General features: G+C 41.1%; 1 protein-coding gene across 3 annotated transcripts in view; it reads left to right on the forward strand.

Moving 5' to 3' along the window:
• The window catches only part of LOC117046421 (potassium voltage-gated channel subfamily KQT member 1-like), a 293603-nt gene that overhangs the window by 22548 nt on the left and 255839 nt on the right, over positions 1-15216 (forward strand). For all 3 annotated transcript variants that reach the window (XM_033148232.1, XM_033148231.1, XM_033148233.1), the window contains exons 3-8: positions 4816-4906; positions 7791-7917; positions 9206-9284; positions 11467-11563; positions 13117-13257; positions 14737-14847. In XM_033148232.1, the coding sequence (XP_033004123.1) occupies positions 4816-4906; positions 7791-7917; positions 9206-9284; positions 11467-11563; positions 13117-13257; positions 14737-14847 (646 nt within the window). The remainder of the gene's footprint in view (positions 1-4815; positions 4907-7790; positions 7918-9205; positions 9285-11466; positions 11564-13116; positions 13258-14736; positions 14848-15216) is intronic.

Here is a 15216-nt window from a genome sequence, read left to right on the forward strand (position 1 = left end):
TGCAGGGGGATTGCGCTGCCCAAGATTGTGCCTCAGTCCCCCTCATGGGGACACCAGCCCTGATGGCTAACAAAAGGAAAATGGAGGGCAGAGGAAGAAGAGGAATTGACCTGGTCAAGCCCCCTACACTTGGGTGTTGCCAGGCACTTTCAGCTGAGGAAAAACCTCTGACTCTTGTGGTTGGGGTTTAATCTGAGCCAAGGTGCCAACAGAATTTTCTGGCGTATACTGCATGTGGATTGGACCTTCCACCCAAACGACATTTTGTTTTTAGTCCACTTTTAATTTTTAATTTATAAAATTAGATATATACCAAATATGGGGGGGATAGCACATCCAAATTGGATCATTTATCATGAAAACACAATAAATACAACTATCTAAAATAATCCAAATGAACAAAGCACCATTGCTAATTAACAAAGGCCAGCTAAAACAATTACACGACTAATCAAACAACTAAACTTAGTAACATAGCTCTGTAAAAAAGCCTTTAGGAAAAGGAAGTTTGAAAAACATGAGTTTTTAAAACCTGTTTAAAAAATAATAGTGTACAAGACGTGCACATCTCCAATGGGAAAAAGTTTCATAATATTCTGTTCATGTCCATTTTAAAACTAAAGTGAGTCTTCTCCAACATGTAACATGACAATCTGTGCCAAAACTGGAAAGCTGAAAAATGTGCAGAGCAGACAACTCAAGAAAGACATAGTGTGCATTGAACCATCAAGGGATTAAGCATGTAAAAGACCTTCTAGAAAACATCTCATTTTAGAAATAGCTCTTAAGCTATGGGAGCTGCAATTTTTAATTTATTTTTAAAGAAAGGCTGAGTACCAAACAGCCCTCTCTTTCTCTCCACCATCTGGAATGCAAACAGAGAAATGCTATTATCCTTATAACCTACTTGTAAACTCACAAGACACGTTTTGTTTATTACATTGTCCTCGTCACAACAACCTTCAGAGGTGAGTTAGGCTTATTTTCGAAACCAAATGATACAAGGCCAGGGCCAGTCTAAAATATGTTGCTGGCTAAAATGAAGCCCAATTGATACCAACACATCCTTGTTTCAAAAAGTCTTGCTGCCCCATTCATACAGCAATTTCTGCCTCCATCTTCTGGTCCACCCCCCTCCCCGTGGGTCACTTCACCCTTACATGGGTCACTTCACCCTACAGGATGGCAGGGCTAACACGGTGTAGTGTTAGCCTCAGAGAACTACAGTTCCCAGCACCCTTAATAAACTACAGTTAAGAAGATTCTCTGGAGGAAGCCGTCTGCTTTAAATGTGTGTGAATGTGCTCTAAATGTATGGTGTGGATCTGCTGGAAAGAGTAAGAAGTTTCTATATATATTCTATTGAGTTTCAGAATAAACACAAAAAGAAATAGAATAAAGCCAGAACTGAAATACATCAGCTCTCTCCACTGCCCCAGCCAGTATCCCTCTTCCCACACTTTCCCTGGAGAGCTTAATGTCAGAGGAAGAAATCTTTTAAGCACAGTTGAGGTTTGAACTTGGGGACTTATATGCCCATCTTGGTTAGTGATGCTGAAAACATTTAGCAAATGAATTAGCAGTGTGTTCCTCTCAATTTTCATCCGTTAGGAAGAAGATACCTTAAAATGCTTGAACTATTAGAAACACTATTTTTAGGTTGGAACTTACCTCCAAACGTTCTATCATTCACGTATGTATATAAACTTGCAGTCAGGAAGACGTGCAGGTTACATTACTGTAGTTGCAAGTGACCTGCTGGTTGCTTGTTTTGTGGAGTATTAAGTTGAAACAGAAAAGCAGGTGCACAATTGACCCCAATGGCTTTTTGTTTAACCTCTTAAAGCTTGTTTACAACATAGCAGCATGTGATTATTCAGTAATGTAGACAAGAATGAGGTTAGGCCTGGTTATTGAGTAGCTTACTTTAGCTGGAACTCGGTGAATAAGCCAGAACTACATAAGTGATTGGACTTCACTTTGAGAACATAATTACAGTAAACAGGAAAAGCACCTATGGAGGTGTGTCAGTCACAAGCAATAGGATGTGATTGCCTAATTGATTATCCAAAACCTGGTGCCATGTCTAATCCAAGCAATACCTCTAATTTGGTCATGCAAATGAGAGGGAGCGAACCAGCAAGTATATCCAAGGGCCCTTTTTGCCTTCCCTAAGAGGTCCAACCCCATCATGGATCACTGCCTTGTCGTGGCGAAGGGGCTTGAATAACTCAGGGAAGCTATGGACAGGTCATAGTGGAGATGGTTGGACAGTGTTCTCGAAGCTACCAACATGAGTCTGACCAAACTGCAGGAGACAGTGGAAGACAGGAGTGCCTGGCATGCTCTGGTCCATGGGGTCACGAAGAGTCGGACACAACTAAACGACTAAACAACAAATGAAAAGAGGTCCAAGCCCATCCTCCTTTCAGGGCATTTCATCCCCCTTTCATTTGGTACCTATGAGGGGGAATCACTGAGGGGTGTGGGGGGGGGGTTGACCAGGGCATCACCACAACCCCTAATAAGCACATGCATATGCACATAAGCACATATAGGAATGGGGCCGTGTAATAGAACACTGCAGCATGCATCTTTTGTTCAGGATTTCAGCCACTCCAAACCATTCTATTCTTCTCCCTGTTGGTCCTCTTCCCCATACCCTCCAACATTTCTCCAATGATGTCCCATTCCACAGTGAGAGTTTTACTATTTATACGCCACTCAGGGCAGGTTCCAACATATATAGCTAGGCTTGGCAAGTGGCAATATTCATAAAACTGAATTACAATTTAGTTTAGTTTTGTGTTTATGTGGTCTTTATGTGTATATATAACATTTACTTATAATATAGAATACATTCCAACTCTACAATTCTATGATTCTATGTGCATTGTACATCATATCTGAAATATGACAAACTCTTCTAAACTTTATTCCTGTTGAATTTATACCGGTTTAAAAACTCGAAGGAAAGCAAGAAATCAAAAGTTTTTGCTGTGCCTTGAAGGAGATCCTTAAAGCTTTGAGTTGCATTGTAAAGGAGTCCATCTGGCTCTTTTGCCATGTGAAAATCATGGACCTGAGCTTGGTGTGGCCTAGAATTTACTCATATCTGGGGGGGGGGTGTATGTGTGTGTGTGTGTGTGTGTGTGTGAGAGAGAGAGAGAGAGAGAGAGAGAGAAACCATCTGTGATCCTCAGATTAAAACCAACTGACCTTTTCTGCTTGACCTTAATTTATAATTGGACAGCTGGTTATACTAATGACAGATTGTCTTTGTGCTGCTGATAGTCTATTTGAAGCTGTTGTTATAAAATATATTTGCCTATGCAAAGGCTTAAGTTAAAGCAGTTAATGCTATCTGCTTAAAATTTCCGTCCATAGGAGTTGTATAGTGAGATCCAGAACACTTTTATCAAAACACACCTACTACTGTATCTCTCTCTCTCTCAAATTGTTGGGAAAACATGATTCCTGTCTGCGTCCCCAAATGATTTTTTACAGTTGTTGTGTTGTGAGCCAAAAATGACTTATCTTCCGAGTTTACGTCAATAAAACCACAGTTGCCTTTCGGACTGTTCCCAAATTGCCACAGTACTTATGGGCTAGTGCTCATAACTATCCACCCTCAAGGTGAGGGAAGAAAGGCCTTTCCAAGTAGAGATAGGGAACCTGTAGCTCCCCAGATGTTCAACTGCAACCCTCATCACCCCAGCCATTGGCCTTGCTTCCTCGGGCTGATGGGAGTTCGAATCCAACAGCATCAGGAGGGCCACAGGTTTCCCATTCTTGTACTGACGTGTAGTGGAAGTGTTCGGAACACACTCACCGCATTTTGAGGCCTAAACTACAGATTACATCAAACACACAGTTTGTGGTGTGATTCCTTTACTTTTCATATCTTTAAATAGCAGTTGTGAGTTACCTGGCCTCACTGGGCCTGCAGCGTGGGTGGGAATTCTTTATCTCCACACCATGATTCCTACAAACGCTGCTGTACCATGCTGTGAAAAAAGAAGACTAAAGGGAAGGTAACACACATTGTAGCAAATAAATATTGCTAGAATATTTATGTTGGGATGGGAGCTTATCTCCCAATGAAAATAGAAGACTTCATTAGTTTTAGGTAAAGGTGTTGTCAATTATATACAGTATACACTTTCTTAATTACAGTTCTGATCAGACCCGCCTGCAGCTCTTATTTAAAGTTGAATAATAATAATTCCACATTACCAAACTATGAATTTAGTGCAATATGTATTTTAGCTATTTGTATTCAAGGCACTATAGAAGTACAAACTACTTCCACCTCACTTAGAATGCAGGTTTGCCTTTTACCCAGTTAGCAACTTAAAATAAACCATCCCGCCTGGAGAGGTTTAGCAGTATCAAAATATGACCATGAACTAATGGCTAAAACATGCTATTAGCATCTTTTTAAATCAAGACCAAGTTTGAGGCAGTATAAGCTTTCTTGATTTCTCACTAAAAAATTTCCAAATGTACCACTTACTAATGCAAATGCAACATTTTGAGTTGAATGGAATTCGAACTGCAAGCTTAAAAGGTGGTCATCTGTTAATGGGATAATCGTATATTTGTTTCTATGCTTCCTTATGCTTGGTAGCAGACATATTTTATAGTTAGAGTTTCTGCCAAAGTAGACACCATTTTAATGATGGTAAGAATATCCTGGAAGCTCAACACTGGGATATGGGAAAAGTGTAAGTAACAATATTTGAAGTATGGTTTTGAAGTGAACTATGGCTTTTTTGTCACTGAAAGCAGATTCCTTTTTTCTTTTTCTAACAGATTTCTATTGGTGCTGGTTTGTTTAATCTTTAGCGTTCTGTCCACTATTGAATACTATGCAGAATTTGCCACTGGGACACTTTTTTGGATGGTAAGTGATTTAACTTAAAATATTCTGTGAAATATCTGTATGTATACCTGTTAGAAACTTGTTATAAAAAGCTGAAAAAGCCAAAATTATCAATATCTATTTTACTTACTTACATAACTAACTAACTAACTAACTAACTACTAAGAGCACAGCCCTAACCATGTGCACACAAAAGGAAGTTCTATTGAATTAAATGAGTCTTACTCCCAGGCAAGAAGATTAAGAATTGCAGCCTTAATTATATTTATATACTATCTATCTTCTGTTTTAGAACACATCTTGTAAGAAATGGTCATAACACAATCCTGCACATGTTTACTCAGAAGGAAGTACCACAGTTTTCATTGTAGGTGTGTACAGACAACTCCCCATTTATATGGGGGTTACATTCTGAGGCCCTGTGTACATTGGTCAAATTGCCTATATTTGAAACACCATCACAAAAGTCTGCAAACACCTTCTAAACCTCTGTAAACCCTTGGAAAACCAGCATCACTTACCAGACAGGCAGGAAGGATGGTAATGGTAGCTCTCAGTCTTCCTCATCGCTGGAGAATGATGTGGAAACAACAAGGGGGTTGGACCTGTCCCTCAAAGTCCTTGGCTAGAATTCAGATGCACTTTATGCTGCTGCTGGAGGAACACAGTGATGGGCAACTTGTGCTTTTGCCTCTTCAGTTAGTCAAACATCTCCCTGTATGGCCACACACTGTCCACAATTGCACACTGGATATTTAGGCTTTGTTCCATGCAGGAGTCATACTAGGAGATGATGTCCTTCATGACAGTGCTGAAGAGTTCTGAAAAGCGGACCAAGGCCTAGGCCAGGTGGGTTGCTCATCCTGCTCACCATCATAATCCTCTTCCCTGCTTTCTGAACTGGAATGTGACCTCACCAGCTCCGCCAGACTCAAGGCCTGTTGCCCCTCAGTCAGTCTCCTTACCTCCTCCTGGATAAGGTCAACAAAGCCATCGCCACCAACTTGCCTCACCATCTAACCTCAGTGGCAGTGTCTGAAAGTCCTTTGAAATTGTGAATGCACTCCTTCCACAAATTGCGCCAGCGTACTTTGTTTCAGGCTTGATGGCATCTACCGCCTGCCTGACCTAGGTGATGCAGACCACAGTGTTGAAGGACTTCCAGAATGTCACGTGGCTGAGATCCGGACCAGCATCCATCATGTCGATCAGCAAGGCAAGACTTCGGATATACTGTAGAATTAGAGAAATGGGGAAATCTCTGGACAAAGGACATTAAGTTTACAGCCTGCTACCTGATTAAAGAAAACTTTTTTTTAAAAAAAAAATTTTTTTTTTTTGTTGAATATAAGAAATACATATAATCAAATACAAGCAATCAAATACAGTGTTCCCCTACCCCCCAAAAACAGCCCCAACTATGTCCAGGTAATTACATTAGTACTATAATCAACAAAAAAAATATTTCTACAGTTGCTGGTTTAAAAAATATCATTCCACATGTTCCCATGTGTTATAAAGAAAATTTTTTAAAGATGATGTATTAGGTGGTATTTGACCCGATCAAAATTGGTGAAAATGAATTAAAAAATCAGCAGTAAGTGTAGGAGGTGTAACCATAAGGATGGGAATCTATAACACATGGACATGTCCCAGAATTAAAGTATTCTGGAACATAATTTACCAAGAATTAAAAAAATATGCTAAGATACACTTTTCTAAAAAACAACAACTAGAGTTATTTTTACTAGGTATCTTCACAACAGACATCCCAAAGGACAACAAAAGAGTCTTTTTATATGCAATAATGGCCACCAAGATTGCGATCGCAAAATATTGCAAAAGCAACACAATTCCAACAAAGGAAGAATGGTTATTAAAATTAAGTGGATATATTGAATTGGCGAAACAAACAAAATTAGTAAGAAATCAACCAAGTGAAAAGATCAGGAGAGAATGGGATATCTTTACAAATTATATGAAGAAAGTGGGTTCCCAAAATTATGACTGGCTTAGCCTAGACTAAAAACTCCACAGGTAAACAAATTATCGCTCCAGAAAGTTTAGCATGATTACCGACAACCAAGAATATGAGATTAGAGGAACCGTATAGTGGTCGAAGGAAGTCAATCTTTTTTCCTTTCTCTCATTTTCCCTTAGATATACTCTTTTTCTTATCTTTTTCTATTTTTATTTTTGTATTTGCACATTTTTGTATTTTTGAATTTTTTGTTCTATACTCAATAAATGTTAGTTAAGGTAATGTCTAATTTTTTTCTTTATTATTTATACAACTGTATTTTTTGAATGTATGTAATCTGTATATAGCAAAAAAAATTCTTAAAAATAAAATATAGTAGTAGTAGTAGTAGTAATAATAATAATAATAATAATAGAACTGTTATATGCCAGCCTGACTTTTTTAAAAAGATCTAAGACTTGCTGGAAATCTATGTAAATCATGTTACATTGTGGTATGCTATGTCCTTATGTTACGGTGTTCTGCAAATGAAGATCACAAAGAGGAGCAGCAAATTGAACGAAAGCCATTTCCTGCTGCACAACTTATCTTAGGGGTAAACTTGAATATTAGCTATTTCACTTATTTATACAAAAAGAAAATATATATATATACAAAACACAATCCTTACCACCCTCCCCTCAAAACGGGTGTGTGTGTTGGTGGTGAGTAAAATAAACCCACCGTGCTGCTTTTATCCTTGTGCCTTTGAAAGAAAAGAAAGTCTGAAAAGGAAACTTCAATTCCTTTTGTTAGTTGTATTTACCACCTTTCTATGTTGACTTTTAAAACAATTTTTTTCAAAAATATTAATGTATGGTAAAAGTTATTATTAATAATAATAACTATCAAATAATAAGCCTTAAATATTGTTTTTAATTTCAGGAAATTGTCTTGGTGGTGTTTTTTGGTGCTGAATATGTGGTGAGGCTCTGGTCTGCCGGTTGCAGAAGCAAATATGTTGGTATTAAGGGAAGGATACGATTTGCTAGGAAGCCTATATCAATAATAGGTGAGATCGTCTGTTTTAAATATAAAATCGTACCTGGACATTGATCCCATGGCCTTTTTGAGCAGAAAGGATATACTGGCTTTGTGTATAACTGAATTGACTGATGCTTCAAGATGGATATTTTTATTGGCCCACATTTTATTGGGAGATAAGCTGTTATGAGATTATGAACCACTACATTCCTGGTTGGTGTTTGCCTTTGTTTATGTTCTAGGTGCCCCTTAGCATAATCCGAGTTCTCTCATATTCCACCCCAACTCCTTTAATATGGGGATTAACATCCTGACCCACCTTCAGTCCACCTTCAGTCCTCTTGTACTCTTTCTGAGATGCAATATATGGCAATGAAGGAGAGTCCACCACCTCCCGAGGGAGTCCATTCCACTGTCAAACAGCTCTTACCATCAGAAAGTTCTTCCTAGTGTTGAGTCAGAATCTCCTTTCCTGTAACTTGAAGCCATTGGTTTAGGTCCTACCCTCCTAAGCAGGAGAAAACAAGCCTCCCTCCCAGGCCACTAGGAACAGAGTTCTGGGTAGCTGATGTCCATTGGTAGGGTTAATTTGACCCTCAAAGTTTTACTGTTCAGAAGGAGGTATAATGGCTGAGGTCGGTGGTTTGAATCCACCTGACAGAGTGAGCTCCCATTGCTCTGTCTGCCAGCCTAGCAGTTTGAAAGCACACCAGTGCAAGTAGATAAATAGGTGCCGCTGTGGTGGGAAGGTAAATGGCATTTCTGTGCTCTCTGGCTTCCATCATGGTGTTCCATTGCGCCAGTAGCGGTTTAGTCACGCTGGCCACATGACCAGAAATGCTGTCTGTAGACACACGCTGGCTCCCTGGCCTGAAAGCGAGATGAGCGTCACACCCCATAGTTGCCATTGACTGGATTTAACTGTCCAGGGTCCTTTACCCTTTACCTACAATGGCTAAGTGTATCTTCTCCAAACCACCTGCAATTTCTTATCCGCCCTGTAGACGGTTTGGAGACGTTACACTTCATAAACTTTGATATGACAAAGCCTTTCGTAAATAAAAAAGAAATAAACCTTTCCCCTATGGTTTATGTGGTTATTTATTTTATCCCAGTGTCATCTTAGATTAAAAAAAAAAGCAAGACCTGAAAGCAGAGATGATTGTGGGAGGAGTAAAAAAAAAAAAATGTTATATCTGAAAAAGCCTGCTATAGATTTTCATTGTTTTTAGTACTAAAAGGCTGTAACATTCTGCCCCCCCATCCTTTGATGGCATTAAAATGCATTAACAGTTTCATTTTTCATTTGTCAACAGATCTTATTGTTGTTATAGCTTCAATTATTGTTCTGAGTGTAGGATCAAATGGACAGGTGTTTGCCACATCTGCAATAAGGTATGCCTGCAATAAGATACGTCAAGTTTAGATTTATTGTCTCTTTCAATAAAAAGCTTGAGCTGACTTATACTGTACAAAGACATTTGTTGGCATCTATATCTAGCTACATATATCTATTAGTATTATTATTATTATTTTCACCACCCCCTCCTCTTCTTTAGACCCTTTCATGCCCCTGCCTTCCTGTTCAACCCCATTCCCATGCCTTCTACTCTCTCCTTTTTCTGCAACCCTTTCTTGCCCCCCCCCATTTTAACACTCACTCCCCTTTCTCCCCCACCTTTCCTCTTACTTTTCTCAACTCACCCTTGCATGCAGATCACCCTCCTTTCCGTACCTTCTACTCTCTCCTATTCTATTAATTGGCCCAATGAGGGCTGCCTTACAGTTATAAATACATGAAATAAATAAATAAAATGAAATATCAGGGAATAAAACTTCCATAACTTTTTACTACGTTTTCTAACAAGGACCATGTCATGGGAGTCCTCAGAATCCATATTAAAGTTGCCTGTATCTATCAGTGGGAGTAGATACATTCCAGCACAACATTGCATACAAATGCATTTACAGTATCTGCATATCACATATATGTTGCTGTTTGGGAGCACATAGGCTACAGATTGAAACAGGACAGCTGCTTGTGAAAAAGGAAACCAGGAAGGCCTTGCTCTGAAAGGAGAATTGGGGAAGAGACAAAAAAACAAAAGGCATCTCCCTTCCTCTGAGCTCACTGGGAGCTGTGGTGGAAACCAGAGGGTGAGATAATGGCCACTTATCCAGTCCTGGGGTGGGGGGTGGGCTCTGGCCCCCAGGAGCCATGCTGGCCTGGGCCGCCGGTAGTTGGAAACCCCCCTGTGCTGACTGTGTAGGAGGGCGGGAGTTCCTGCCAGGCCGAATTCTGGCCAATCAGACCAGTCCATGGTGGCAAGGGTTGGAATCAGACCGGAGTGGAGCAAGCTTTTTTCCAGTCCACCCTCTGGGTTTAAAAAGGCCTGCTGTCCCCAATCTCAGGACCACAGTCAGCCAAAGAGCACACCCTCCCATCTCTCCCTCATATTCATGCTTTAGGGCCTGTATGTATATTAACATTTCTTCCTATAGGTTATGCAATTACTGGCCTTGTTGTGGTTCTTTAACGGGTGCTGTATTTGGAGCTGGGAAGGAATTTGGCTGCAAACAGATTGGCCCCGTTTGCAGGTTTTGCTTTCCTCATAGCCAATGCTTTTTTTCCAGTAGAAAAAAAGGTGCCAGTACTTACCCTGAAGTTGTTACAGTAAGTGCCTCACTTTTAATCTTTGGAGAAAAAAGCTGCCAGTATTGCGCACAGTTGAGTAACCCCAGAAAAAAGCACTGCCCATAGTAATGGTCACAACTTTGGCAGATATAGGCATTGGGGGTGGAATCCTTAGTCTAACATGTCATGGTCCAAAAGCCAAGGCATGCGGCAGATGGGCCAAAGAGCTTCCTTCAGCGGCTTGGGAGGGCCATCCATGTAGACCTGCATGTTGCGATGGACCCATCAATCTCATGTTCAGCGCTGTCATGCCTCATTCTTCCACCAGGAGGCAGGGAGGGATACACACCCAATGCCTAAGGCAAAGCCTACTGACACCTGGAATCAATAAAGTTGTGGCCAGTTTCAAATCCCAGAATGTTGTCTTGTCCAGTTTGATTAAGCTTTACTCCCGAGGGACGGGTCATTGCAAGTGGAACCTCAATGGCTGCTGGTTTCCCCCCAAACTCTGTTCCTTTCACAGCTATGTGCAAAATCAATGAGCAATGTAACACTAAAATTTCGTAGATCTGCCCCAGGAAGCAGATAAAATTTACCTCTTCTGTCCCACAAAGCTACTAGTTGTTTTTTTCTGACTCAGGACTTTTTTTCATCCAGAACTCACCAGAACTCTTTGGTGCGTTCTGGCACCTCTTTGGTGCGCTCTGTGTTGCACGATAGAGGCTGCAGGTGAGTGGGCGAAAAAGATAAGCTATTTAAGGGGTGAGCTCCCCTAAGAAAAGCTCAACAACTTCTTTGACTGGTCTAACTGATAAATGATTTATTTGACTGAGTACTGTTAGTACTAATGAGCTTTCAAATTTCATTGTAGTATTCAGAAGAAAATATACTCACATTTTCACGGATAGGCCTTCTATGTATTCTGTTGGTTTTTTTCCACAGGGGAATCCGTTTTTTGCAGATACTTCGCATGCTTCATGTAGACCGACAGGGTGGCACTTGGAGGCTCTTGGGATCTGTTGTATTCATACATCGTCAGGTATTGAGTATGGGAAGGTTATTGAATATGCTTAACAGGCTCTTTTTATACCTGTAAAGCTCTTATTCTAACACCAGGTATGGTGAAAACGAACTCACCTGAAAATGTAGGGTTTGGGGCAATCTATAAGTGTGTTCTTTTTTTTTTATCCCTGGCCTCAGCGGTACAGAGGCAAGGTGAGGCAAGGCAAGGCTCCCTCGTGCCTGAGATAGCTCTGTACAGGCTTTGGGCTGGATCCTGCATAACAGCAGAGCAGCTGCCATTCTCAGACTGAGCCTTGAACAGGAGATGCAGCTCTATCTCAGAGCCCTTCCTGCTTTCGCAGTCATTAACTCCGCCAGAGACTTGGGTTCCATTAGGGCTGCTGAACTGGCAAGCCTGGAACTGGAGCAAGGCAGAACAACACCCTCCTGGTGCCATGGGCTCCTCTTGCGTGAGTGCGGCTGGTTTTGTAAACACATGTGGGGCTGGCCCTGAGGGCAGTTTTCTTTCCTACTCAGAACATCAGTCTCATTCCTTAAGAATGTCTAACCTCAGGGTCATGGCATTATGGGACAGGACCCTAAATCTGTGTTTTCCCCTCCCCAATCAACATCATCATCATCATTTATTAGATGTATATAGCACCCTTCACCACAAGATCTCAGGGTGGTTCATAGGATAAAAATACAAGGTATACACACAAGTAAATAGTTAAAACCAAAACAAGACATTAACCCCCCAAACACATTTAAAATTAATATAATTTACCTCTTCTATAATATATAATTAATATAATATTAATATAATTTTTTCTTAAACAATACAAATTAACATGCAGCACTTAAGAACAATTTAAAACAACCCCACCCCAAATAAACAATATCCACCCAAGTTGAAACCCCATCCCCATTAAAACCATAATTTTAGCATAAAGGGGCTGGCCCACAACCTCATTCCACCCCCCAAAGTGCAACCTCGTTCCACCCCTTTGGGGCTTTGGGGGCAGGCTGGCTTTATAGAGCTGCCGCAGCAACTTGTGCCCTTCTAGCTGGGGCAGCAGGTGTTTCCAATGCTGCCTGCCCGCCCAGGGTTTTGGTACCTAAAAATGACTGCAGTTAGTCCTATAGAGATCCATGTTGGACCCTCAGCTGTATTGACAAACAGGGTGACAGTACATTGACCTGCTAACTTGAATCACTTTTGAGTGCTTCACTGGCTAGACTTTAAGCATACTCTTGGATATGGCCCAGGCTCTGAGCAACCAGCTCATAACAGTGGGTGGTGTTTGTTTTTGCTTTTAAAAATAAGATTTACTCTAGTCTATGTTCACCAGAAACGCATACTCTTCGAAATTTTGTGTGAATATGTATAAAAGCTAGCATATCAACTCAAAGGTGAGACGTGACTGCCACAGGTCATAAGGCAGACCAGCATCACTGGATATGTTTTATTAAAAATATGAAATGGTTATGAGTAATTTTTTAAGCCAAAATCAGCATTTGTACAAAGAGATTTGTACTGTGTGCAAGAATGGAAGCTTCCAATCAGTAATCCAGTTTTGTTCCTGTTAGGAACTAATAACTACGCTGTATATTGGATTCTTGGGATTGATCTTCTCATCGTACTTCGTCTATCTCGCTGAGAAGGATGCAGTGGATGAGGAGGGACAAACAGGGTTTTCCAGTTATGCTGATGCTCTCTGGTGGGGTGTGGTAAGTGCATCTCTTGCTTCATATCCAGTGCTGCAGGATCACCCTTTCTCTCAGTGAAATATTCAGAATCAGGAATTTAATTGAAATTAGTGTTAAGAGTAAATAGTACAAAAATACTCTGTGATGCAGGTTGTAGAAGAGAAGCAAGCCCAAAGTTACTCTGTGAAGTGCTTAAATCTGAACATTTCATATTAAAAACAAATAAATTAAATCTTGCTATACAAGCATGAATTGAACCTGGGAAGGTAACAGTATACTTGGTGTAAGGCAAAACCATCACCAGCCAATTAAATTGTTTGGGAATGGATTCAGAGGAGCAGAAGAAAGTACTTTTTATCATTCACAGCATAATTAACAGGGAAGTTGTTACTACTGGTTGTAGTGACAAGCACCTCCTTTGGCTTCTCTTCATCTATTCCCAGTCAGGAGCATATGGAAGTTTACCACTGGAAAAAAAGATGCTAGACCACATTGATCTGGAACCTAATCTCACAGGGCTCCGCTTTGTTGTTGTTGTTCAGTCGTTCAGTCGTGTCCGACTCTTTGTGACCCCATGGACCAGAGCACGCCAGGCACCCCTATCCTCCACTGCCTCCCACAGTTTGGCCAAACTCATGCCGGTTGCTTCGAGAACTTAATCTCACAGGGCTCCACTTACATTTTCATTATTTTTTATCGGTCATGATGCAATGTGAATGAGCATTATGGCCATTGCACCCCATTATTATTTATTATAGTCATTTATATCCCTTATTTCTGCATACAAATCCTTTCAAGCTGGTTCAGAACAAAGCAGAAGACCATAACAGATAGAGTCAAGACAGCATCAAATTTGAAGTATAGTATTCAAACATGCCAGCAGGAAGGAGCTCATATATAAACACACATATATACACCCCCTGAAGTTATAACTCTACTGCATCTTACTGGTCACTTGACTCTCCAAGAGCAATCCTAAGCACATTCAGTGTGTGACCAAAACATCAAGACAGATAAACCCAGAAATAAACCGACAAACGTGAGGAGCTACAAACCCATGTTAAAATTGAGTGCCCTTCCCAATGCATGTCACAAGCACACCTCCCAGTGAATTGAATCCTGATTCAGTACTCTGCCGTGTCCCTCCCACCATGCTTCAGGCGAACTTGTACTGATCTTGTACATATAAGCAATCCAAATAAGTGCTTATGTTTTGGAAGGTTTTGGAATCCCCTGAATATTTATTTAATGCTGCAAAACTGCCCCAGGGAGAAGGGTCATGATATTGGAGCTGCTGCCCTGGCTGGCCGCACTCTGCACAGCTGCCTCCTATGGCAGATTAGCACAATTGGTTCCCCCAGAGCTTGTGCCTGGAGAAGGATTAGCTACATCTGACAGAAATGCACAGTACTTCAATTTCAAATCTATACAGATGTGAACCAGCTTTCAGACTAGTGTCATTACAGCCTTTTTGTAAACTATTTTTCATCTATTGTACAGGTAACAGTCACTACTATTGGCTATGGTGATAAAGTGCCACAGACATGGATTGGCAAGACAATTGCATCTTGCTTCTCTGTGTTTGCCATCTCTTTCTTTGCTCTTCCAGCGGTGAGTGCAGACCTTAAATAATGATTAAGTCAGTTTGTAAACATTGCTGATGTCTTAAAGAAAGTGATTGATGTGTACAATGTATCACTTACCTGCAGCGTAGCATGTTTTGTCAGCACCTGGGGTGGGCGCACACCTGGGGGTGCAGAGGGTGAAAAGGGCCTTGTGCACCAGCCCAGGCCTTGCCACTGCTGGTGCAACCCCTTCCCTCTCCGGGGGGGGGGGGGGGGGAGCCTGGCTGGCCAACACAGACGTCAGATCATCCTAGCCTTGCAAAGCGGCTTGGGGCTGGCAGGGTGGGGCGAGGAGCTAACTGTGCAGTGCCCCCCCCCCCCGGAAAAATGTGCCCGAGGCCATTGCCCTGGCAGT

The sequence above is a fragment of the Lacerta agilis genome, chromosome 5 (genome assembly GCF_009819535.1).
Source record: "Lacerta agilis isolate rLacAgi1 chromosome 5, rLacAgi1.pri, whole genome shotgun sequence".
Lineage (NCBI taxonomy): Eukaryota > Metazoa > Chordata > Lepidosauria > Squamata > Lacertidae > Lacerta > Lacerta agilis.